The sequence below is a fragment of the Pristis pectinata genome, chromosome 39 (genome assembly GCF_009764475.1).
Source record: "Pristis pectinata isolate sPriPec2 chromosome 39, sPriPec2.1.pri, whole genome shotgun sequence".
NCBI lineage: Eukaryota > Metazoa > Chordata > Chondrichthyes > Rhinopristiformes > Pristidae > Pristis > Pristis pectinata.
Genome location: NC_067442.1, coordinates 7,019,338 through 7,046,806, shown reverse-complemented (window position 1 = coordinate 7,046,806; position 27,469 = coordinate 7,019,338). Strand labels below are relative to the sequence as shown.

General features: G+C 43.4%; 1 protein-coding gene across 2 annotated transcripts; it reads right to left on the bottom strand.

Annotated features, from left to right (window-relative positions):
- Positions 1-27,469, bottom strand: dedd1 (death effector domain-containing 1). 2 transcript variants are annotated; one of them, XM_052045394.1, is made up of 5 exons: positions 26,722-27,469; positions 13,606-13,716; positions 8,917-9,057; positions 6,599-6,730; positions 1-462 (listed from the first exon to the last, which is right to left on the bottom strand). In XM_052045394.1, the coding sequence occupies exons 1-5, from the start codon at positions 27,134-27,136 to the stop codon at positions 68-70; spliced, it is 1,194 nt and encodes a 397-aa protein (XP_051901354.1). In that variant the 5' UTR covers positions 27,137-27,469; the 3' UTR covers positions 1-67. The 2 variants fall into 2 exon arrangements, with proteins under 2 accessions (XP_051901354.1, XP_051901355.1); XM_052045395.1 differs by lacking the exon at positions 6,599-6,730 and having other exon boundaries at positions 26,722-27,456.

Here is a 27,469-nt window from a genome sequence, read left to right as displayed (position 1 = left end):
TAAAGGGCTAATTACTTCTCTTTATTTTAGCTTCATATAAAGTTAAGTAGCTTAAAATTTAACGTAGTCAGTGATCTTGTTTGCAGGCGCACTCCTCACACAGAGAAATATTCTGAAGCAGGATTCGCCTGCCTTCTTCATAATCATCTTCGTCCACGTTGACAAGCAGTCGAATTACCTCTTGTCCCACAGCTTGCTTCAGCGAGTCGGTTATAAACACACCTTTCAGTGCCTCCAGCAGTGAGCCATTGATGTAGTCATTCCAGAAGGCATCCAGATAGGAGAGCTCAGAAAACTTAATGTCACAGATAATAGATCCCAAGTCCCGGGATTTCAGGATGGTGTTTGCCTGCCCAAAGAGGTCAAAACAGCGATCCAGGGGGTCCTGTTTCACAGAGACTACATTCCCTCGCAGCACGGAATTCTGATCAGAAAATACAGCCCGCACCCGCAGCCTTATGTCTGCATTGGGAAAGAAAACAGCAAATGTTCCATGTTAGTGTACGCAGCGGGAACACTTCCCTCTCCACTCACTTACTGTTGGCTGAAAGGATACAGCCATCAGGAACACCAATGGCTACAACAAAATTGGTGGAACTGGCAAATCATTCAGTAATCCAAAAGGAACCACAATGACCACCGTCTGAGAGGAAAGAATTGAAGTACATTTTCTTTCAGTGCCGTATTTTAATGCATCCTTTAAATACCAAACACTCGGTTCCTGATAACTCCATCTCTTCAACTGATGTACAAACAACCCAGGAACTACACCCTCCACCCTCCAATGAAGTGAATCAGACATTCATGCAATGAGCAGCACTGGCTGTTGTCTTACGCTAACAAGTCTTTGAAAAGCCAAAACCAACCTGCCATTTAGCACCAGGTTCCAGCCAAGGTGGCAGAACTGACCCTTTGCTCGGGTAACTGGATTCTTGCAGAAACAAGTTTCTTGAATTTTAAAGAGATGACATTATCACTTCCGTTGTCGAGGGGGTTGAGGAGCCAAGAGAGGGGTTGTTGGGGTTAGACAGGTGTAGGACCAGAGAGATGGAGACGGGAGCAAAAATGGTCCCTCTTTTCTCTCCAAGCATTATCTTGAAACAGACAAGAGATGCCATCTCTTCAGCTGAATAGAAGATCAGTAACTTGGATACAAATGGGTGAAAGTTGCTCGAGTGCAGGATGTGATGAAGCAACTGATGCATTTCACATGCTGTGAATGTGCCATATAGACACCTCCAGGCTTACACAAATTACCAAGCCAACAGAGAATGCCAGTTTAGTTTCCTGCACACTGCAGTGTGTACTGAGGACATATACAAGGGGACCAGTGACTCAGCTAGACTTTATGGCTGGTTTTGGGTAAGTCACATTGCTTTTGGTTATAATGCTCCGTGAAACACTGCAGTGCCAAATACAACATTTATACCGGACCATAGTTTCAGGTTATAATGACGAACAAGATAATGAAAGTTTAAGGCATCTAACATCTCCAGCTGGATCCCTTCCTTCAGGGATTATTCGTCTCTCAATGATTAACTTACACTTACGGCACAGCTAAAGGGTGAGCACTGAGGCAGAACTTCACTGGGCTGACCTCCAATAATGGGCTGCACTGTTTGGGCATAGAAGACATTTACGCCATTGGGTTTAAGTACAGTTTATCTAGGAATAATTTTCTCCTCTACAGCATAAGGAAACATTAACACAGCACTTGGGGACAGTTCTGGAACTGGAAATACAAACGACAGTCCTTAGACCAAAACTTTCTGGAATTGGTGCAGTAAATGAAAACAGACGTGCTTCAAAACTGGATCTATTCCCTCTTGTTCAGGGAGAAGCACAAGGGGCAGAGAATACTTTCCAGTACCTTCTATCATGAATTTACCAGGAGGGCAGGGAGAAGAGGAACAGAAAGAGGCACTGTTCCACTTCACACCAGATCCACTCAGAGACAGGAGCGATCTCTGTTCAATGGTCCAGTGGAATTGTTTCTAGCTTCGGGATGGAGTAGTAGTACTTCCAAAGGCTGTGGCTGAGACAAGGTGCATCTTCATTGTGGATTGAGTTAAAATTGGAAACCCTATTTCAAATATTCCCTAATATATGCTTCTGCTACATACATATATGTGCCAGGGAATGTTTTTATATAAAAGATCAGGGTGGCACTGTTTACGGATGCTGTTGACTACACCTGAAATCTCAGCCAACATTGAAGTTACTTTGCTATCTTTAGCCAGTTACAACACTCCAGGCTCCCATTTCGCACTCCCTTTTCTTTAAACACTGAAGAACAGGACGAGCAAATCAGTTTATACCATCTAGTAAAGAAATGCAGGTGGATTGAAGGAATTTACATACGCTGAGCACCATCAATTCTCTTTACATCACTTTCCCCTCATGGACGGACACCTGTGAAAGCAGCAACTCGTATAATCACATCGCTGACCCCTCCCACCGTCGAGAAAGTGGATTCAGCAACACTGACATTTATCACAAAAAAATTACTGTTGACAAGTTTTCATTAACAAATCATCAGGATATGGTGGTCTTCATTTTACAGCAGATTTACTTTGACATTAGGACACTGTGATAACGATATCTGATAAGTTGAAGGGGCTTTCAGCAACCAGGAGCGACTGCAGCCCTTGTAAACTCTCAGGATTTGCAAGAAGGAAGTTACCGACTACCCCCACTCAGTAATGTACAGAGCCAAAATTATAAAAGAACCCTTTGAACACTCCTAAACATAAAATAAGAACCATTTTTACATGGAAAAGAGAGAACATTAACGGCCAATTTAAAAAAAGACTGCCCTTAAAGTGAAATGTAAACACATACCAAATACAGTACTCTAAGGGTTAACTGGTGGGCTTCCCGCCATTCAGACCAGCCAAGAGAATGGGACAGGAAAGATGGCACCTCCAGTTATGGGTGGGTGTCAAATCAGTTTGAGAACCTTGAAGGTTTTTATTTATGAAACGAGTGGAATCTCTAAACAATGAGCATGCTGGAGATAGTCACAGAAGAAACATTCCCATATCTCAAAGTTCATTGGTCAGAAATTCACCAGCAGGCTCTTATCTTTCTTGGAATACGTTTCACTGGAGTTGGTTACACCAGTGTACAGCAATTGAAAAATTATTGCAAGTGGACAAGTGACATTTACAGACACCTGTAAGCAAATCAAGGTTGTTCAGAGATTCCACTCAGTCTACTGTGCCATGCCTTCTGAGCTTTCTGTACATTTCAGACTCTCAAGGCTTCCTCTGTAAAGAGCAGGGTACATGCACTAAAGGCAGGAGTGTGGGTCCATAGAACATCATCCACGGCTAACAGGATCCGTGTTCTGTGATGACGGGTGCAAACTATTTTAGGGGACTTTAAATTTAATCTCAGGCTGCACAATTAAAAACTTTCAGAAATCAGCAGCCTTATGGGAGCTTACGCACTACATGAGTACATTTAACAGTTTAATATAGGAAAACACATGAAGGCTGAGCCACGTTGGGCTAGTTACAAGGCACACTCTAGGTGCCTGGGTTTACTTCACCTCCAGAATCTTGGAATCTCACACAGCAAGATACCCAGAGGAAGCATCTGTGTGCAAGTCAGCGATGCTCTGAAGCATTAACTCTTTCCAGCCCACTTCCCTCCCGAGGCAGCAACAATTGACACCAGTAATTATCAAACATGCCTGTATATCAGCAGACCCGCAAGCTCCTGAACAGGAGAGCTCCAAATGTTTGAGGACCTTACCAGCTAATGCCCAGATGTCTGGCCCTCAAAGCAGAGACACACACATCGGACTATACGAGCTGGAAACCTTTAATCATTTCCCAATGGATTGTAAGTTTAAGAGTCCATTTCCTTGCAAATTCAAGTACTGCTTTTTGACCTTAAAATGGTTGAACTGGACCAAAAATTGAATTAAATCCTCCGAATCTGAACTAGCACCCGCTGAGTTATGACTGGGAAGCAGGTGCATATCTGGACAGGAAATCTTTGCCGGAAATTTGTTTTAATCGAAACATTTTCCCCCAAAGTACTTGTATAATCTTGAGTGTACAGTAGGCAAGGCATACAGCATCATGAATTCAGTGCAACTTTATATCCTGTCACAAGGTTGTTCTCCCTACAGCATGACGTAGATGTATCCTTGACATAAACCAATCTCCAGACGGACACACCAGTTGAATTCACTGACAACACCTCTGTTGAGCATTTTCCAACCTTTGGTTATTGTGGGGATAAAGAGAACCCCCAATTCCAGCTCTGAATCTCAAGCTTCACTTTGTGAGAAGATGTGCACCTTAGTCCAAAAGACAACGTAGAAACAGGAGCAGACTGCTTTGAGTGTAATTCCTATGTAAGTTGATTTCCTTGAGGCTGAGGGGACCCCCGTTTGTTTTAATTCCTGCGTTTTGGTGGTGATAATTAGCCCACCAGCTTTTTCTTTGCGTCTACTTTATCATCTTGCTGCAGAGTGTTAACTGTGAACTGAGAGAGACAGGTTTTGACTTTTAAAACATTTCTGCCACTTCATAAACGTTTCATTAACAGAACATACACAGCTCAGAGCACACAATCAGCAACACAGGCAGGCGTCACCCAAACACGGCAGATAGGCCATTCACTATACATTCCCAAGTTACACGCGTGCATGGTGCAGACAGCGAATACAACAGCAGCGAGCTACTGTTGCTGTGTGCACTATTGGTCACTGTATACTACAAGAACTTTCCTCCCCAAGACACCTGTTCAGCCACCAACTTGCAGCTGTTGACTGAAGTGTGGGAGAACAAGTGATGAACACCACAGGCAGTGCAAGGGAGCAGTTAGCCCATCAGTACAGGTAGTAAGGGTCAGGTGACGGAGGGAAATGACATGAATGATATTGAAAGCCAAGGTGTGGACAGAGTTTCACCTTCAGGAATGCTGGCTACTGAACCAATTAGTGTTCTAGCACCAAAATATTAAAATCTGCGTCACTTTGAGATACACAAATGCAGATGTCACAAGTATTAGTAAGAAAGCCATTAAAAGGCTATTGGTGTTACCACTGTTCTTACAAGTGAGGTGGCATTTCCCCACAGATTTGTGCATTCTCAGTGGTTCAAATGCCAGGGATCAGTTACTCTCCAAATAAGAAACATTTACTTTGCTTTAAGGGAAACTGATGTTGGAAGTCAGAAGTAAAATCACAAATGGCCTCAGTCATTCAATCTCTTAAAAAATGAGCTTGGACCTAATTTTCAATATATAACATGGAAAGGAGCAGAGGAAGGGACTTTCCCCCTACAATGGCTGGAGATCACTGAACAAAGTCAGCTAACCGAAAGTAACCATGGAGCTTCAAGACAATCTGATCCACCTCAGAGAGCATCTCAAGTTTCACGACTGCCGCAAACCAACTGCATTTAATCTTTGTAAATTTTAACAATAAGTTTTGACCAATAATAGCTTGCAGATGTCTGGAACAGTCAAGTTGGGAGCTATTCCTTTAGGGTGCTTTTGTTTTGAAGTGCATGTGCTGAAACTAGTTTAATAGTAGAAAATAGATACAGTCCAGGCATCCACTCGAAATGGCCAATTCCAAATATCTAACAACTCATTCAAAGGGACATACTGGATGGAACCCCACCTCCTGCCAGATCTCACACCATCCAAATACAGATTTTGACCAACAATCCAGATATTCAATCCCATGAGAACCTGACAGTCAAAACTCTATACTCTATTTACCAGTAGCATAAGCAGATTTTCACCAACTTTTTCCCACCCAAGGACTTGCAAGCAATATATTTGGGGGAGATGAATTGTTGAAATGTTCATTTACTAATCACCAGGGACTTCTTTTTAAAGTGAAAATTAATGCAAGGACCAGGTGGGCAATGACCACTCCATATTAAGAGGTAAAATCTAAACCCCGATCTGGAATTAAGGTCAATTTCTAAAACAAACAATAAAATGGTCATCAAGTCTCAGGATCTTTTAGCTTCACCATTCATTATGCTGAGATTGTTTTTATCAGATTGAGGATAGTTAGCAATTCTAAGAATCCTTGCCTTTAGTGTGAAGCAACTCGGGGTTTTCAAGTTGACATTGAGGCCACAGTTCAGAACTTGCTTTTAACGAGAACAGAACTTGTGTTGCATGTATAGGGACTAGTCTAGCTAGTGTCTTCAGGCACTCTGGCCACTATTTTAGTCTAGCAAGTGTTTGACTCCCCTCGACAAGTTTAAAGGTTTACCTTGTTCTATTCTCGTGTCAGAACATATCCTTAAAGATGAATCTTTGTCAGAGAGACAGACTCTCTTATCACCAATCTTTGAGTGGTACACCTGTAATTAAATGTTTGATCACAAAAATCCTCAAAAAACACATCTCACGACAGAAGCTGAAGTGTGTTCAAGTATAAAATAAGTTACACTACTTTTCAAAGAAATGCACAGTTAGATTCTATGTTATATTATTGAATATACATAAAACGAGAGTCGTTGGACTGCTTTTAAAGAATTAAGATTTTTTTTTGCGATTAATATTTGAAGAAAATCACATACTGCTTTTTTGTCGTTGATGCTGTGCTCGGACCTACCAGAAACTTCTGTTGCCACATCATGAAGGAAGTTGTAGTACAAGAGAGCCAACCTATGTTTTTTTGAAAGAACGTGTGCATAGAGAGACTCTTCTTTAGAACACATATCCTGCAGATCGCTCAGAAGGATTGCTGTCACGTAGGCAACATGGACACAAACAGGATCAACACATTTCACCAGACTTTTGCAAAGTAATGTTTTGTTCCACAAAATTCCTCACACCATTTATTTATTTACCACTCAAGTGTGAAAATGCAAGAAAAACAACTCTGAGGGAGAGGTCCACCATTGTTCAAGAAGATATCAGTACACAATTTGACAAGGTGCCTTGTTGTGGGGTTACAATCCTCAGTTCACTAGCAGTGACAGAGTACGGCACAATTATAGTTGAACTCAAGACCAATATACTGCCACAATCCCTGTTCATTCAGGAACATAACACACAACTCTTTGAACTGTGCAATTATTACAATATGCTCACAGACTGGTTCACATTTGCTACTTTAAATGAGTAATGGGAAAATTCAGAGGAATAAGCCCTGGTCACTGCATGGATGTTAGTGGTTTTGCAGCTTGTTGTCAAAGCTTAAATTCGGAGGCTTGAGAGATAAATCAAATAGCTGAACACTCCACTTCCATACCGACTGGCAAGTTTGATTTCACTGGCTGCCAGTCACTTCAACAGTCCTATCCATAAAGTGATTCATTAGGATTCATTTTCAGGAAGGGGGCAGCAGTTAGTGGATTCACTTCTGAGAGCACAATGGAGAGAGATAGTGGCAAAGTTATAGACGATACAATCTCATGCACCCAGGAAAAGGCAGCATTTAGGAACATTGTAGAACTCTATGTCTTTTGGCAAACAGTCTCTTAAAATAGCACAAAATTCTCTTCAGTACTTGTGAAAAAACCCCTGAACTATGAATTAAGCAACAGAACTGTGATCTATTGCTGAGTGAGCTATATTGGAGGCGAGCTTAATCCTGCCCTCACTTTTAGCCACAGCAATATGAAGCAGGAACCGAGACTTGAATCACTTCCCCACTTCAGCAATGTGGGCTGAGTTTGAAACTGGGCCTTCTCTACTTTGCCGAGCACTTCACTGACCTACCAGGGAAGGCACTCAATACTTCAAACTCCTGGCATGCAACTGAACTTTGAGATGACATGCACCTATCCATCCATCATTAGATGAAGTCATATGAGCAAACATCAAGGTCACTTTCAGTTTGTCATTGTTGAAGAATTTCTCATATTAAACAGCATTAGATGTACAGGATTAGTACGGGATCATTTGCAAAATTCTATCAGAGACCAGTCTGTGAGCATTTGAGTACATCTGTGACTGTTGAGTAACCCAGAGGCATGCAGAGACAGCTTGCTTCTGACACTTGATTTTTGTGTGTATGCTCTACTCTTGCAGTTGTTTACAGATTGCAATCTCATACTGTGGTTCTTGAAGTGGATTGAGGAACATTATGGACTGTCAAGGATAAAAAAATACTACTGATCGTTCCAACATTGATACCATGCAAGTATTGACTTGTGGGTACAGGTACCAAATGCTACCTCCCCAGCCCAACTATTGATGAGAAATTATACAATGGGAATTTGATAGGAAAAATGGCCTTAAAGACCATACCCTTGCCTCAGAATTTATACTGTCACTCTTCATTGACCCGCGTGAATATTTGGACCCCACGTACACAACACCAATAAAAATGGAATTCAGCATATTAGAAAAAGAATTGCAAAGTTTACAATGCAGTTTTAAACAGAAGGTACTACCCCTAAAGGTAAAGCAAATTTATTTTCCAGAATACCATCCCTCAATATAAAAAATGCATCAAATTTACAGAAGTTGTGTTGTGCTGTAGTGACTACTTGAGACTCGACCGTCCACAAAGGATCACTTTCATCTGGTAAACACTTGAGAATAATTTTACATTGACCAATCTTCTTGGGGGCGGGTGGTATTTGTAATTGCTAGGTTGAGTAGTTTGTTAGGAAAGTTCACTTACAGGACATATCTTTGCTGATGCTCGAGCTGGTCCCATTCATTGTAACCCATGAACATGTAACTTCTAACCCTGATCTTTCAGTCTTACAATATCTCCATTTCATGTTGAGAGGGTATTTGCAGTTAAGAAACAAGCAAGATTTAATACCCAATACACTCAACTTGATTGATGAATATGCAATCATCTAAACAGAGTTGAGCAGACAGCCACACAAAAAAAATTTTCCTTAAACAGTGGGGGCTGAAAACTATGTATAAAATTAAAGCAAGCATACTAGGCAGGGAGCAAATACTCACCACACGTTGCTTTCTGAAACTGGGGAGACTGCCGGTTTGTTGTTTTCCGGTTATAGGGCACATTGCTCTTGCGCCCCCTTCGCTTACCGCCAGCTTGACGTCTCCTGCGACCTACACTCTGTTGCTTGTTCGAAGGTGTTCCTGTTGAGGAAACACTTTTCAATGCAATTTCCAGCCAAATAGACCTCAGGCATGCAGATAGGACCACCAAGTGTTTTATCCTGAACGGCAGAAAGGTTAAGCATTCTAAGAGTTGCGCATCTCCACGCAAGTTGTTTTCCTGGTACGCCAGGAAATGGTGGAAAGTCTTAAAGGAGATTCAAGCGTGCATTTTTTTTTAAAAAAGAGAAGGTGCCTGTAACTCATTGCTAAGGAAGGTGGTGGAAGCAGATATAACAGTAACATTTAAGAGGCATTCAGTCAATCACATGAATAGGCAGGAGATGGAGGGATGTAGACCATGTGCAGCCAGACAGGATTAGTTTAAACTGGCATGGTCAGCACAGGCATTGTGGGGTCAAGGCCTGTTCCTGTGTTGTATTGTCCTATGAATAGCAGGGCCCCGGAGATTGCAGAACAGACATGGGGTACAAGTACATAGCTTCCTGAAAGTGGTGACGCAGGTAGACAAGTGAAGGTGGTTGATGGCACCTCATAGGAAGGTGTGACTAAGCTGGAGAGGGTGCAGAAAAGATTCACAAGGATGTTGCCGGGACTGGTGGGCTAGAGTTACAAGCAGAGTCTGGATAGTCTTGGGCTGCTTGCTCTGGGGTGAAGGAGACACAGGAGTGAAATTACAGAGGTTTAAAAAATCATGAGGGGCCTAGATAAGGTGGATGGTCACAGACTTTTCCCCAGGGCAGGGGAATCTAAAACTAGAAAGCACAGGTGAGAAGGAAGAAAGAGATTTAAAAAGGGACCTGAGGGGCAGGCTTTTCCCCACAGTAGACATATGAAGTGGGAAAGGCAGGGACACTTACAACACTTCAAAGACATTTGGACAGGTACACAGATAGGAAAGATTTAGAGGGATATGGGCCCCAAGCAGGCAAATGGGACTGGCTCAGGCAGGCCCCTTGGTCAGCATGGATGAGTTTGGCTGAAGGACCCATTTCCGTGCTGTATATCTATTTGACTAATCCCACGCCTGTATTAATTCCATCTCCATGCCTTGCTCATTCAAGTACCCGCTCAGATGCCTCTTAAATGCTGTCCTGTCCTCACCTCCACCACCTCCTCTGGCAGCTCATTCTACGTAACAATTACTGAAAAATTTACCCCTCAGATCCCCTTTAAACCTACTACCTCTCACTTTAAACATTCCATCTAGTTTGGGAAACAGACTCTGGTTATCTACCCTGTCATTACCTCTCATAATTAGACATCTCTACCACGTCACCTCTCAGCCTCCTTTGCTCCAGGGAGGACATACCCAGCCTGTCCAATCTCTTTATAACTCGAGCCCTCTAGTCAGGCAACATCTCTGTGACTCTCTTCTGCACCCTCTCCAGCTGAATCACATCCTTCCTGTAATGTGGCAACCAGAACTGCACACTGTACTCTAAAGTGTGGTCACACCAACGTCTGATACAACTGTAACATGACACCAAGTCTTGTTCACCTGCACTTCTTCCAACCTGCTCTGCTGCAGTCAGTGCAGCCTCCTCTACATGCGTGGAACTAATCCTAGACTAGGCAACCGTTTTCCAGAGCACCCGTGTTCTGCCTGCAACGGCTGCCTTTAACTTCCAGCTGCATGTCATTTTAACCGTCCTTCCCATTCCCACACCAACCTGCCGGTTCTCTCCCTTCTCAACTGCTCCAGAGAGGACAAATACAAATTAGAAGAACATATCATATTCCACTGAGGTAGCTTATGACTCAGTGAGAACACTGAATGTTCCAATTTCAGGTAGCCACACTCACCCATCCATCTAATTTTCTCCTCTTTGTTCATTCCTTCCATCAGCTTCCACCTATCACCTACCAGCCTCTATCCCACTGTGCCCCACCCCCTCGTACTGCTACACACTTTTACCACAGAAATGTTGACGTACACCTTTGCCTCCATAGTTGCTGTCTGCCCGCAGAGTTCTTCCAGCACTGCTTTCTTGTTTTTCACCGAATCATACAGGATAAGGTGAAGCTATATGTATGCCAGCTCCTTGAAAGCCATCCAATCTTACTCATTTCTTATAGCTCTGAAAACAGCCCCTTTAAGTACATACCTATTACCCACTTGAATGCAATTAGCACTGTTTTCACCACCCTTTCAGAGAGTAAATGGTGGAAGTATTAAGGGGCCTTGTAGGGTCAAAGGAGGTGGATAACGTATTCTTTGAATACTTCATTTTCACAATGGAAGTGAGATGTGAAGGTTACAGGAGGCAATAGATAGACTTTGTGGAAAGGCTAGCTTTTATAAATGTCATCCTGTCCAGTTCTCTTGAAAATAAGGAAAGAGGCATTGTTCAAACTTTCAATCCTCATTGGGCACGGGTAGTGCTGGAAAACTCAGAGGTTATTACACTGAATCCAAGACAATTACATCCTTCCTAAAATGCAATGACTAGAATTGAATGCAACACCCCAGTGTGGCCTGCTGTTTTAAAAAGGTTCACCATAATCTCCCTGACTTTATACTTAATACCTCTAATTACAAAGAAAAGCATCCCAAATGCTTTACTAAATGACCACTCAGCAAACTGTGCCATTGTCAAAGATTTACGCATGTTTGCAGATTCCTGTATTCCTAAACAACCTTTAAAACTGTGGTATGCTTGTTATTTTGTACCAAAATAATAACTTTCACCTGCGACTGGTCTACCCATTCCCTGCCTATGTACACCTGCAGCCCATTCAGTAAAGCTCCAATAATCTACAACCCAACTATTGGGAAATGCTGATGGTTCAGCCTCTGGCTCTTCCTCTTCCTGGCTCTTCCTCATGAAACCCATGGGGTTTTCTAGAAAATTTGTGTCATCTAAGAATTATGAATTTAACATCCAATATTCCAGAAAATCTGCTAGTCTAACACCAAAGTGCCTGAGGTGCCAGATTATCAGAGCTTCACCATGTTTACCATATAGTGTCATCCGCAAAAAATCTTAAGTCATTAGAAACAGCTACGGACTCGACGCTGATGCCAGGGTAAGACCTCTGCTTACCAACACCCAGTCTGATACCACAGATCTACATTCCCTGGCACGATGGTCCTCAAAAAAAAAATTGTTATTTGGAAAAGAGAGCCAACATGGACTGAATAAAGGCAATACAGGTAGACAGGGTGGCAAAGGCAACATTTGGCACACTTGCCTTCATCAGTCAGGATAGAGTACAGGAGTTGGGATGTCATGTTGATAAGGCCACATCTAGAGTACTGCGCAGTTCTGGTCACCCTGCTTTAGGAAGGATGTCATTTGAGGATGATATGGAGAATGGAGGATTTGAGTTACAAGGAGAGGCTGAATAGGCTAGGACTCTTCTCCCCCCCCCCCCCATGGAGTGTAGGAGGCTGAGGGCTGACCTTATTGGAGGTTTATAAAATCATGAGGGGCATAGATTAGGTGAATGGTCACAGTCTTTTCCCTAGGGTTGGGAAGTCCAAAACTAGAGAGCAGAGGTTTAAAGATTGGCAGAGTGGAAAGATTTAAAAAGGACCCAAGGGGCAGGTTTTTCCCCACCTCCCTCTTTGTGGGTATATGGAACGAGCTGCCAGAGGAAGTGGTGGAGGCAGGTACAATTACAACATTCACATTTGGACAGGTATGTGGATAGAAAAGGTTTAGAATATGGGCCAGATGTAAGCAAATGGGATTAGCTCAGTTAGGCAACTTGGTCAACATGGACTGTGTTTCTGTGCTATATAGCTCTATCCCTGGCTAAGTTAATTCTCAAATTAACAGGCCAATCAAGGTACCACAACAGATGGACTTCAGGGAGGTCCAATGGTGCCACAGTGGAGACTTAAGATGGAAATCAGCACAATAGATACAGAACTGACTCAGTGAAAGCAAGAGGGTGCAATGGAATGGACTAGGTAGAAGTTCAAAAGGGTCAGATTTTGCTTTCCAATTTTGTTTTAAAAAGCAAATTAGGCTCAGTATAGGGAACACCACCTAACTTTTAGATATGAAATTTGATAAAGTAGCAACAGGATTATTAAGACAGAAAGGATAGCTCAACAGGCAGATATAGTGCAGTGCAGAGTTTAAATTGAGGTACTTCTGGAGGAATACTGAAAGAGTTCACATTGCTTGGAATAATTCTGAATACTGTAGATAAATAGAGAGACTCTCACATCATTAAGCCCAAATCCTTAAGGTGTCAAGGCAAGCTGATGAGCTCAGGCACTCTCCCAATTACTGGCAAGGCCTCAACCTGGAATATTGTGGACACTTCAGGAAAGTAGCAAAGGCATTAGATTAGATGTGCTTTGAGAACACGATCAGGGAAATTTTCCGTTTGTATTCAGAGCTTCCAAACAAAAAAGCATTTTTTCCCGTATATCTTGTACTCTTCAAGCACACTTTCCTTTCTTTAAAAAAAAGGTTGTTCAGCACACCAGAATGCACCTCAGACTCCCCTTCTATTCTTTAGAACTTCAAAATACCAAGCTGGTCTATGTTTCTAACACCTACCATAACAGTAGAGTTTGTTAACAGAAGGCAAAGCAAGACCGAGGATTACCTGATTCCCAATTCCTTCGTGTCGAATTAGCACGCTCAGAATTTAAACAGCTTTCCATCTGGTCTCTGATTCCTGACGCAGGTTGTCCATAAGTGCACCTCTCAGGAGACACTGGAAGAATGGAGAGAAGTTAAAAACAAATCTAAACTGGAAAAATCAACCAACATCATGAGATGAGCCTGGTACCTAGCTCTTAGGTAGATAAAAACTGCTTTCCTTTAAACAAACCAAACTGCTTCAGAACAAAGTTCCACAATCTAATAGTGCCTTATACAGGATTAACCTTGCAATCACCTAATTAATCTGGCAGAATTAGAATGTAATACGATGCAACTGTGTACCACCTTTGATGTAATCACTGCAATGCTTTTGGCATCACGACACTCAAGTGTGTTAAGTCCAACCATTAACTTGCATTGATTCCAACTGATTAAAGAGTGGCAAGGAGAACTTAGTAATAAGCATGCAGTGGAAATTAATCTATGAAAACAGAATCTTGATGGAGCCTAATGGCCAAACAACAAGATTAGAATTTATTTGGCGCGTTTCCCTGGCTTCACTCCTAGCTAGTCAAAGTTACATCAGGAAGTGCTAGAATATGGAGAAGAACTTGGAAGGAACAGCTCCACCAAGGTGAATCAGAATCAGGTTTATTTATCACTGACATACGTCATGAAATTTGTTGTTTTGTGGCAGTAGTACAATGCAAGACAGACAGAAAAACAACTGCAAATTACAAAAATAAATAAATCATGCAAAAGAGGAATAACAAGGTAATGTTCATGGACCATTCAGAAATCTGATGGCAGACTTTTAGAACCGATTTCTATCTAGCAGCTTAAAAGATGTTTACCTCCCAGTCCAAGAAAGCAAACAAATTTCTGCACAGAGAGCATCTGTGCTTCTCATTTATCTACTATTGTGCTGTATTGTCCTACGGTTCTAACCATTGTTCAATTTCTCTGATTGAACCCGTCAAGGTTCAGAATCTGATTATCACTGAACCATAGAACAATACAGCACAACACAGGCCCTTCAGCCCACCATGTTGTGCCAACCTTCAAACCATGCCCCAGACTAACTAAACACTTCCTCCCACATATCCCTCTATTTTAAATTCCTCCTTATGCTTATCTAACAATCGCTTGAACTTGACCAACATATCAGCCTCCACCACCACCCCAGGCAGCGCATTCCATGCACCAACCACTCTCTGGGTGAAAAACCTCCCTCTGACATCTCCCTTGAACTTCCCACCCATTACCTTAAAGCCAGGCCCTCTTGTATTGAGCATTGGTGCCCTGGGTAAGAGGTGCTGGCTGTCCACTCTATCTATTCCTCTTAATATTTTGTACACCTCTATCATGTCTCCTCTCATCCTCCTTCTCTCCAATGAGTAAAGCCCTAGCTCCCTTAGTCTCTCCTCATAATCCATACTCTCTAATCCAGGCAGCATCCTGGTAAGTCTCCTCTGCACCCTTTCCAACGCCTCCACATCCTTCCTATAATGAGGCGATCATAATTGGACACAGTACTCTAGTATGGTCTAACCAGAGTTTTGTAAAGCTGCATCATTACTTCGCGGCTCTTAAACTCGATCCCAAGACTTATGAAAGCTAACATCCCATAAGTTTCTTAACTATCCTATCCACTTGTAAGGCAACTTTCAGTGACCTGTGGATATGAACCACCAGATCCCTCTGGTCCTCCACACTACGCAGAATCCTGCCATTAACCTTGTACTCTGCCTTCTAAAGTGTACCACCTCACTTCTCCGGATTGAACTCCATCTGCCACTTCTCAGCCCAGCTCTTCATCCTATCAATATCCCTCTGCAAGCTTCTACAGCCCTCCACACTATCCACAACACCACCGACCTTTGTCATCTGCAAACTTGCTAACCCACCCTTCCACCCCCTCATCTGTCATTAATAAATATCACAAAAAGTAGAGGTCCCAGAACCAATCCCTGTGGAACACCACTAGTCACAGCCCTCCAATCCAAATACACTCCCTCCACCACAACCCACTGCTTTCTACAGGCAAGCCAATTCTGAATCCACATGGCCAAGCCTCCCTGAATCCCTTGGCCTCTGATCTTCTGAAGAAGCCTACCACGTGGAACCTTGTCAAACACCTTACTAAAATCCATGTAGACCACATCTGCTGCACTACCCTCATCAATCTGTCTGGTCACTTCCTCAAAGAACCCTATCAGGCTTGTGAGACGAGATCTTCCCTTCACAAATCCATGCTGGTTGTCCCCAATTCGTCCATGATTCTCTAAATGCTCATAGATCCTATCTCTTAGAATCCTTTAACAGCTTGCCCACCACAGACGTAAGGTTCACTGGTCTGTAATTCCATGGACTATCCCTACTACCTTTTTTGAATTAGGGGACAACATTCGCCACCCTCCAATCCTCTGGTACCATTCCCGTGGACAACGAGGACTCAAAGATCCTAGCCAACTGTTCAGCAAGCTCCTCCCTCGGCTCGCGAAGCAGCCTGGGGAATATTCCGTCAGGCCCTGGGGACTTATCTGTCCTAATATTTTCTAACAGCTCCAACACATCCTCTCTCTTGATATCTACATACTCTAGAACATTACCCTTACCAAGATCCCTCTCCTTGGTGAATACTGAAGAAAAAAGTATTCATTGAGAACTTCACCCACTTCCACAGCTTCCAGGCACATCTTCCCAGCTTTGTCTCTAATCAGACCGACCTTTACTCTAGCCATCCTTTTGCACATACAAGAAAAAAGCCTTGGGATTCTCCTTAACCCTACTCGCCAAAGCCTTTTCATGTCCCCTTCTTACTCTCCTCAGCCCCTTCTTAAGTTCCTTCCTTGCTACTCTTTATTCCTCACGAGCCCTATCTGATCCTTGCTGCTTACACCTTATGTATGCTGCCTTCTTCTTCCTAATTAGTTGTTCCACCTCTTGTCACCCATGGTTCCTTCACCCTGCCATTCTTTCTCTGCCTCACTGGGACAAATTTATCCCTAATATTCTGCAAGAGATCCCTGAACATCGACCACATCTCCATAGTACATTCCCTTCAAAAATGTCATCCCAATTTACAATCTCAAGTTCTCGCCTTATAGCCTCATAATTCACCTTTCCCCAATTAAATATCTTCCCATCCTCTTTGCTCCTATCCCTGTCCATGACAATGCTAAAGGTTATGGAGCAGTGGTCACTGTCCCCCAAATGCTCACCCACAGAGATGTCACCTGACCCAGTTTATTACCTAAAACTAGATCTAATATGGCATTCCCTCTGGTCGGCCTGTCAACATACTGTGACAGGAATCCGTCCTGGACACACTTAAACTCTGCCCTGTCTAAACCTTTGGCACTAAGCAGGTGCCAATCAATATTTGGGAAGTTGAAGTCTCCCATGATAACAACCCTGTTCTTTTTGCATCTTTCCAAAATCTGCCTCCCAATCTGCTCCTCAGTATCCCTGCTGCTACTGGGGGGCCTATAGAATACTCCCCATAGAGTAACTGCTCCTTTCTTGTTCCTAACTTCCACCCATCTACATTATCCACCCTTTCTGCAGCTGTAGTAGTGTCCCTGACCAGTATCACCACCCCTCCTCCTCTTCTCTCCCCCTCCCTATCCCTTTTAAAACACTGAAAACCAGGAATATTCAATAGCCATTCCTGCCCTGGTGTCTGCTCTCTAAGAGCCTGACTTATATAGCGTGAAATTTGTTGTTTGGCAGTAGCAATACAGCGCAAAGACATAAAATTACTATAAATTAGAAAAAATAAATAGTGCAAAGGAATAATGTGGTAGTGATCATGGGTTCATCGACTGTTCAGATATTTCCCCAAAGCATGTTTTTATTTTAGTGAAGGACAAAATACTTTAATCTATTTACTCCCCACTTTAAAGTTGCAATGCAATCTCTACCATCCAGTTTTTGTTCATCCATAGTTGTTCCCAAAACTCCTCCTTGCAACATAAACTTTCAGTTTAATACATTCAATTTTTTATTAGCTCTGCATGTATCACTTTACCCTAAAGAATACATGTTCTGAGAATTAAATCTCTTTAAGCTTTTTCTATTGCTCATTTGCTACCCTAAGCAATGCATCACTCATATTCGTGTAATTGGCTTTCAACCAACTCCCGTTTCCAGTTGAATTATCTTCTTGTGCTGTGTATAACATTCCACCATGAAGTAATCACTCTTCCACAGAGGATTCCTTACTGCGAGATTATTTATCATTTCTCAAGGCAAGGTCTGGTTGGATCTATGATTTACTGCTTCAGGAAGCGGTCCTAAATGTTGTCTATGTACACATCTTACAAATTACTCCTGCCAATTTAATCAGCCCAAATTATATTACTTTCCACTTTCTCCACCGCCCCTCAATTTCTTATTTAGTAATGCCTTCTCCAACTTCCTTTAATCCCTTTTGTTTTCCGCTTTCTACTTCAAGGAGTTTCTGACCAGATCCAAACACTCAACTTTCAGGATTTATACATCTTACCCTATCAGAGGTCTTCAATTCCATGAAAACCCATGACACCATCTTTATCCACACAACTATTTGAAAGAACTCAATAGATTGTTAATCACAGCCCTATTTTGGAAATATTTTATATTCCTTTTCTCTAAGCATCGCTGTCTGATAATAGCAATGATTCACATTGTTTTATCAGCAATGTCAAGATAACTAATCTGCAGGTTCCACAATGACTTGCATCTTCCTTTTTGAAGGCAGATGTTTAGTTAATAAAAGCTCCAAGTTATCTACAAACATTTGATCAACATTTCTAGCTTAGAGAAGGAACTGGGTTATCTGTAATCAGAATCAGGTTTATTTTCATGTCATACAAGGAAGTGATATTTGTTTTACGGCAGCAGTACAGTGCAAAGACATAAAATTGCTATAAATTACAAAATAAGTAGTGCAAAAAAAATGTAGTGTTCATGGACCGATGAGAAATCTGATGGCGGAGGGGAAGAAGCTGTTCCTGAAACATTGAGTGTGGGTGTTGAGGCTCCTGTACCTCCTCCCCGATGGTAGTAACGAGAAGAGGGCATGTCCCAGCTGATGAGGGTCCTTAGTGATGGATGCCGCCTTCTTGAGGCACCGCCTCTTGAAGATGCCCTCGATGGTGGGGAGGGTTGTGCCTGTGATGAAGCTGGCTGAGTCTACAACCCTCTGTAGCCTCGTGATCTTGTGCATTGGAGCCTCCTTACCAGGCTGTGATGCAACCAATCAGAATGCTCTCCACTGTACATCTATAGAAATTTGCAAGAGTCTTTAGCGAATCTCCTCAAACTCCTAATAAAGTAGAGCCACTCGTATGCCTTCTTCATGATTGCATCAATGTGTTGGGCCCAGGATCCTCTGAGGCGTTGACTGTAAAGATTGTATATTAAAAATTGTGCGGCTGGTGTGCATTTCTGGATCATGGTTGAATTGCTAAACCTGCTATAGGTTTATCACCGTAATTCAAGTCAAAACAATTTTCCCCCAATTTACTTCGGGTGGAACAGTTAAAGTTTGATGTTAGATTCATAAAGCAGAGTATTTATAGAAAATAAAACTGTAAAGACAAAGTGCTCATTTTCCCAAGACCGCCAAACACTAAGCAATTTGTTAAACTGGACCAGTCATTAATAAATGCCATTCCAGATATCTCTGCCCCACAAACCTGCTTCATTTGGCAATTAAAAACAGTAAAGGTGTTTAAAAGCGCAATGCACGAGGAAAAGTATTGACCATGCTGAAGAGAAGACAGAAAAACATGAAACACCATTCAACAGGGTCAATCCTCTATTTTGTCCATTTTTCTGCTCATTTCCCCATATACTCTGACTCTTTATTGTCCAAAAATCAGTATCCATAGCTCAACTAGAGAACTGCAAAAGCTTACAATTCACTGCTTAAATAAAAAACTTGTTCCACACCTTGGCCTTTAATTGGCTAATTATCCTGCAACAGTTCATAGTACAGCACAAGAACAAGCCCTTTGGCCCATTATGTCTGTGCCAACTATGATGCCAATCTGACTAATTCAATATGCCTGCACACGGTCTGTATTCCTCCATTCATTGTCTAAATGCCTCTTAATCGTGTGTCTCTCTGCTTCCAGCACTTCCCCTGGCAGCACACTCCAGGCACCCACCTTGTCCCTCGCAAATCCCCTTTAAACTTTTCTCCTCTCATCTTGAAGTTACGCCCTCTGGTATTTGACCTTTCCACCCTGGGAAAAAGATTTTTATCTATCTTGTCTACGCCTCTCATAATTTTATATAGTTTTATCAGGTCGCCATTCAGCCTCTGACGTTCCAGAGAAAGCAATCCAGGTTTGTTCAACCTCTCCTTATAGCTAATACTCTAATGCAAGCAACATCCTGGTGAACCTCTTCTGCAAAGCCTCCACATCCTTCCTGTAATAGGGCAACCAGTACTGCACACAATACTGCAAACAAGGCCTAACCAAAATTTTATGCAGCTGCAATACAACTCCCTGACTGTTATACTCAATGCCCCAACCACTGAAGTCAAGCATGGCATATGCATTCTTTACCATCCTAGTTGTTACTTTGCACACAAGCTCCCTCTGCACATCAATGCCCTCAAGGGTCCTGCCATCTACTGGATATTTTCCTCACAAAATGCCACATCTCACTTGTTAACTCACACATGCCCCTTAGTTCTGGGTTCTCCAGCTGAAGGAATCAGCCTCTCAGCACACACCCTGTCAATTCCTCTTAGAATCTTGTTGTTGAGTGACAACACCCCTAATTCATCTAAACTCCAATGAGTATTAGCCAGTCCTAATGAATCATCAAGACTGGAGAGCCACTTATCCCAAGAACCAATCTAATGAGTGTACGCTGTACTGACCCGAAGTTTATCCTTCTGAAGACACGTTGGCTGACTATACACAAATAAGGTCTGAAAGCCTTGTATAATTTCAGCAAGCACCATGTTTTTTCCTGTGAGGAAGTTGCAGTAAAGGCCAATATATCATCCACCTTCCAACTACAAAGTTGGTGACACTGCACCTGGAGTATTCAGCACAGTTTTGGTCTCCTCACAAGGATATACTTGTCACAGAGAGGGTGCAACAAAGATTCATCAGATTGGCTCCAGAGCTAGTGGTTTGTTCTTTGAAAAGGGATTCAGTAGACCTGACACATATGCTCCAGAATTTATAAGAGATGATTATACCGAAACTTATAAAATTATTGCAAGACTCAACAGCGTGGACTCAGAGGATGTTTCTCCTGACTGAGTAGTCCAGAATCAGCTTCAGAATAATGAATAGGCATTTACTACAGATGAGAAGAAATTTCTACAGAGACTGGCAAATCTTTTACATTCCCTGCCTGTGAGGGACAGTCATTGAGCATTCAAAGCAAATATTAATAGATTTTTGGGTATAAGGATATGGAGATAGGGCAGGAAATGTCAAAGTAGAAGATCAGCCATCATCTGGATGAATAGTGGAACAGGTTAAATGGTTTACTTGTGCTCCTAATTCTTGTACTTTTATTACTTCCATGTTTGAGTTTCAAAAGTATTTTTCTGTTCTTGGTACACAGCTTCACTTTCCCATATCATATCCCACCTGTAACCTTCTTGCCCACTTACTTAACCCATCTATATCCCCTTGCAGACTTTCTGCATAGTATTCACAGTTCACCTTCCCTAACTTTGTATCAACAAATTTCTCCAGGTTACATCCAGGTAATTCATGAACTGGATAATTGAGATCTACACCACCAGTGACAGTCAGCCAAACTGAAATGTACTATTACACTCTGCTTTGTCCTTTAATCAATCCTCCACCCATGTTAAGCCGGGAAGGTGATCACTGTACTTATCCATCATTGCATCCTATCTCTTGATACTTTCAGCTCAAAATCTCCTTTAACTGGCTTACCACTCACAGCATTTTGGGAGGCAAAGACTTCCAGATTAGCTGCCTTTTTTGTCCATTTGCAAAGTGCTTCAATATTTCACTCCCAAATAACCAGCTCTAAAGACTGACTGTTCCCTTGACTTTCATCTGTGCCACAAACATGTTCTTTAGCCAGAAGCTCCATGTATTTTCCTTACAGGAGTCTGAGGCCAAACCAGGCTGGGTTCACAATTCTGGTGTCACTTAACCCTGAATGTGACTCTCTGACCACACATCCATCACCACCAAGGCTACCTAATTCCATCTGTGGTAGTGCCCAGTCCACTCTTACATTAGCTCAGCCACTGCTGAAGCCCACACTGTGCCTGTTGTTTTCTCTAGACCACTACTGGCATAACTTGGAAAATGGAAGTACTTTGAAAAATCTGCAATTTCCTCTCTTTTCCACTTTAAGGTGTTAAAAGAAAAACCAAGTGCTGAACATTTGCCAGTCTTTATTGTTTTTACCAACATCCACAGGAATGAACTTAAATGTAGTAACTTCCTTCCTGTGACCATTTTTGGATTATCTTGAACTGATGGGATTGTTTTCTTCCTCTGTGAAGAGATACAAAGTACTCATTTTAAAAAAGTCCAATTCTATATCATAGTATCTCCTGAGACAGTGAAGTGTTTTAATTAGATCTTACCAATAACAGGCAAGTGGATAAAATGTCAGCTTCAAGACACAATTAATAGGCGAGGGATAGAAGCTCATTAGGGATAGCATGGTGGCACAACAGTTAATACTGTTGCCGTGCAGCTCCAGAAGCCTGGTTTGATCCTGACCTTGGGTATTGTTCGTACAGAGTCTACAAGTTCTCTGAAACCCTGACTTCCTTCAGGTGCTCCCACACTCCAAAGGAATGTTGGTAGGTTACTGTAAGTTAGTGTAGGTTATTGACAAAAAGAATCAAAGGGCACTCGATGGGTATGAGTGACAGAATAAGTTGCAGAGGTAAAGGAAAATAAGGAGACCGCTCCCCATGGAACTGATGGCCCAAATTGCTTCCTTCCATTGCAAGATTTAACACTCAGCATTTCTTTTGAAAGTGGCTGAACAAGTCGATAGGATGGTAAAGGTGGCATTTGGCATGCTTGCCTTTATTAGTCAAAGCATTGAGTTCAAGAGTCAGGAAGTTACATTGCAGCTGTATGAAACACTGGTTAGGCTGCATCTGGAGTGTTGCATTCAGTTCTAGTCGCCCCATTATAGGAAGGATGGGGAGGCTTTGGTGACAGTGCAGAAGAGGTTTACCAAGATGCTGCCTGGATTAGAGGGCATGTGCTACAAGGAGACGTTGGACAAACTTGGGTTGTTTTCTCTGGAGCAGCAAAGGTTGAGGGGAGACATCATAGAAGTTTATAAGAGAGGCGTAGACAGGCAGCCAGTATCTTTTTCCTGGGGTTGAAATGTCTAATACTTGAGGGCATGCATTTACAGTGAGATGGCTAAAGTTCAAAGGAAATGTGCAGGGCCAGCTTTTTTTTTAAAGAAAAAAATAGAGTGGTGGGTGCCTGGAGTGCACTGCCAGGGGTGGTAGTGGAGACAGATATGATAGAGGCTCTTACATAGGCATGTGACTACACAGAGAATAGAAGGATATTGTCAGAAGGGATTAGTTTAGTTAGACATTTATAAACATCAGGGGCTAAGCCACCTGTTCCTGTGCTGTACTGTCGTATGTTCTGTAACAAATTATCTTTATCAGGAGAGAATTGGATATGCACACAGGGCTAGAAAGAGCAGGGGAAAAAAACAAAAATGGGAATAGGCCATTCAGCCCTTTGTCTGTTCTGTTGTTCAATATCATGGTTAATCAGCCAATTACCCTGTTCTAGCTCCCCCCCCGCCCCATCTTGATCCCTCCAGCCCTTAAAAAAGGACTTCTTAAATTAATGATGAATACAATGTATTCCTCATTTTGTTTTGAATAGATTACTTTACAGAAATTGTCTCTGAATGATACTCACGGCTTACTTGATGCTTCAGCCTTGCTGGGTGACATGGGTGTGGACGGTCGGGTCAATCGTCCATCCAGATCAGGCCCCAGTAAGTGTACGCAGGCAGGTACCCAAGATCAAATCCAGCTCCTTTTCACCCAAATCCAAGCTTATTCAGTCACTTTCAAACTCTTTGCAGCTACTTGCTGAGTTAGTTTAGTATGAAGAGATGAGCACCAATTTTTTTTTCCCCAAGAGATCCATCAAAAAGTTTCTTGCTGCCATTATGTTTTGATGGAAGTTTTTCCATTGTAGGATTTCTAACTGCATATAAAATGAGAACAGTACCTGTACATTGCTCACATACTGCAACAATCCATCCATGGTACTGCACTCAGTCTGGGAATGAAATGTAGAAAAAAACTCATACTATAACCAAAATGATCTCGCTGCATCAATTTGACTTCTTAATAAATTGAATTTTAAAAAAAACTTAAAACATGCACATTAAGAAAATTCAGTTTCCAGTAGTCTTGAGTCTCATCTTGCTCAGCCTCAAGGTTACAGAGTTAGCACTGCATCAGCATGCCTGCTTAAGGGAGATATTCCGTTAAATCAGGCAGTCATAGATTAAATCAGTGCCAGGTATTAGGAGTGAAGATGGGAAACTTTTCTACTTGTAAAGCGAGTACATCTCCAAATGAAAACTTGGAATCACTTTCTACATGAAGCAATGGATACGAGATAAATTGTGTAATAAAAATATTTATGACTGATTCCTCTTCTTTCTACTTACTAAACATCTTTACAGATGATTCCATTATTCATCTCAATCACTTGTGGTGGCAAGTTCCCCATTCAAAAAGTCCCTCCTGAATTGCCAGATTTAGACTAACAATACAAGCCACAAGTCCCTGAGAACTTTCTCCAACATTCAGATCAGATGGACACACAAGAGACTACAGGTGCTGGAATCAGGAGCAACAAACAATCTGCTGGAAGAACTCAGTGGGTCCAGCAACATCTACGAGGGGACTGGTTGTGCCCAAAACATTAGCAATTTTTCGCTCCCATCCAACCCACTGAGTTCCTCCAGTTGATTTAGATCTCAGATCTAATTGGAAACGGAAAAACAAAAACCACAGATGCAGGAAATCTAAAATAAAACAGAAAATGCTGTAAACTTTCAGCAGGTTGGACCACATCTGTGGTAAGAGGAAAAACAGCTAACATTTCAGCTCAGTTCTGACCAAGCATCTTCAACCTGACAATGTTAACCCTGTTTCTCTTCCCACAGATCCCGCTGACCTGGATGTTTTGCTTGCCCCTTTCTCATCACCCCCTTGATTTCCCCAACTCAGCCTCAAACATATTAACTATTCAGTTTACTCAGATAGAGAACTAGCAAGATTCACAACTCTTAATAAACTCCTCCTCATCTCCACCTTACACGACTCACTTTCTGAAACTGTGCCCTTTATTCATTTTTGGTACGTGCACTAATTAGGAGCTGGAATAGACCACTTGCACCTTCCAACCCGCTCTGCCATCCATCCAGATCATGGATAATCCACCCAAGCACAATTGTCCTGCAATATCCCCACAGCCCTTGGGGTTGAGTATCCTGAAGATTTGCTACCCTCCAAATCAAGGAATTTCTCTACTCATTTCTGAATGGCCTGCCCCTTATTCTAAGACCCTTTATTCCAATCCCTCCCAGTATCAAGCCCATTAAGGATTTTAAATTGCAGAGATTTCTCATTCGAAGTTTTGGAGAATACAGGTCTAGCCTACCAAATCTCTCGTCAGATAGCAAATTACCTGGTGATTCCTTAATGCAAACCCTCTATGGCAAGTAAATCCTCCATTAAGTAAAGGAACAAAAACGATACACAAGGGAGTCTGATTACATTTGTGAGCCAGGTGGGTTTTGCAAAAGTCTGATAGTTTACGTTCTGGACTGTCATAAACCCCAATTGGTTCACAGGAAGCAGCAGTGTCCTGGTTCAACATGTTCTTCTGCCATCACCAACTGGTCTGGCCCAAGTGTGCCTCCTGTCCAACCAATGCCATTGGCTCCTAAACGCCCCTTTAAATGGCCGAGCAAGCACATCATTTCAGGACATTAAATGCTAACCTTGCTAACATCATATGCAGTCTTACCAAAACTCAATAAATTTCTTGTAAATATCTCAATAAAGATATTTCAGGAACTGGGTGCCATTAGCAAGGTTGACATTTATTGCCTTGAACCAAGACACTGCCTCCTTGCTGTGAGAACCAGCCGGGGTTTACGACAGTCCAAAGCACAAAGCTATCAGATTGTTGCAAAACCCACCTGGCTCACAAATGTAATCGGACTGGCACTTTTGCAGTTATTTGCCACTTATCATCTCAGGCCAAATGTTGTCTGGGTCTTATTGCAAGCAGGAAGGGCTGCTTCAGTTGCTGAGGCCTTGTGAAATTAACTGAACATTTGCTTGCTGACAATGCACATCCCCACTTTGGTCCACATGACGGAGCAGCTAAAGATGGCTGGAGACAAGTGCCTGGAGTGATTCCCCCCTACCCCCCCCCCCCCAGGCAACATCCTCTCAGCATCCACTGTCAAAGTCTTGTTTCAATAAAAAAAATCACTTTGGTTTTTGCAAACCATATAGGCACAATCAGCTCAATCTCTCCCCCCCAAACCCCCTTAATTCTAGGGAAAGCCTGGTGAACCTTCTCAGAGCCGCTTTCAGTGGAAGTGTCTGCCCCCACCCCTCCCTCCCCTGCCAACTGCACACTTTGGAACCCAGTAGTTCTCAAATCGTCTCCTTCATACCAAATGCTCTCATCACCTCTCTTGGTTGCTTTCGCTCTAGTGTTTTGTTCTGCACTTGCTTCAGGCTGAACCACGGTCTTTGCACCACTCCGCGGTTCCGCACTCGCCAGGTTATTACCACGGCTGCTGCGAGCTCCGTGCAAACACTGTACCTTGGGGTGTGTGCGGGAGAGAGTAAACTAACCGCAGCAGCCCCGCAGGACGAGAGGAACGGCGCCGGGTCCAGACGCAGGCCTGCCGAGTCCCCCCCCCCGGCATCACCGTCCTCTGCGGGCCTGCAGCCGGACTCGGCCCCCACCCCACCCAGATGCAATGCTGACTTCTGCGCCTCGGCCTCCTCTGCAGCCCTGGGGTGACCACAGGACCGGGGCATGTCGGTCGGCCGGCCGGGCCCCGGGCCCCTTACCTGCTCTCCCCCGCTTCTGCCCCACGTAAGGCAGCAGGTCGTGGCGGGTGATGACCCGCAGCAGCTGCAGCAGGTTCCCGAAGCTGCTCTCGTCGCACAGGCCCCGCCGCTCCAGCTCGAACAGCAGCCGCACGCCGCTCTTGGGCCGGTGCAGGCGGCCGGTGTCGAGCGGCCGCTCCCGGGCGCCCTCCGCCTGGGCCCGGCCCAGCGGGTAGGCCTCATCCAGCAGGAAGGACAGGGCCTCCACGTCGGCCTGGGTCAGCTGCGAGCCCACCAGCTCGAACATCTGGTGCAGGGACATCATGCTGTAGTAAGCCAGCACCTCCTCCTCCTCCCACCGCACTCGCTTGACGGCCGCCATCCCGTGTTTATCTTCCCCTCCGTCGTCTCCTTCTGGCACCTTCTGTCCGCGCATGCGCAGGGCCCGCCCGGCGCGCCCCCGCCCGCCCGGCGCGCGCGCGCCCGCTCCTTGTGACGTCACGCGTCCTCCTTTGTGACGTCGGCCGCCGTCCCGATTCAAACGCCCGCCGCCGTTATTTCCGTTAACGGTCGGCGCTCGGCGGCCGCTCCTTTTCTCCCTGCTGGACGAGACGCGAGAGGTTTTCGCCCGCTTCTTCCCGCCGGCAAATTTTCTTCACGAGAAAATCATTAGGGAGAGGGAGAGAAAAAAAAATTAACGTCCCATAAATGAGGCGCCCGACTCCCGTCCCGCAGCCCCCCCACCCTAGGCCAGCGGAAAGCTCCGTTA

Bases quoted from the DNA above. Each gene is read 5' to 3' on its own strand.
- dedd1 (XM_052045394.1), bottom strand. From the start codon at position 27,136: ATGCGCGGACAGAAGGTGCCAGAAGGAGACGACGGAGGGGAAGATAAA. The intron at 6,731-8,916 runs GTGAGTATTTGC...CCTACGTGACAG, and splicing joins GTTTCAGAAAGCAACGTGTG to CAATCCTTCTGAGCGATCTG. The intron at 463-6,598 runs GTAGGTCCGAGC...TTCCCAATGCAG, and splicing joins TGTGGCAACAGAAGTTTCTG to ACATAAGGCTGCGGGTGCGG.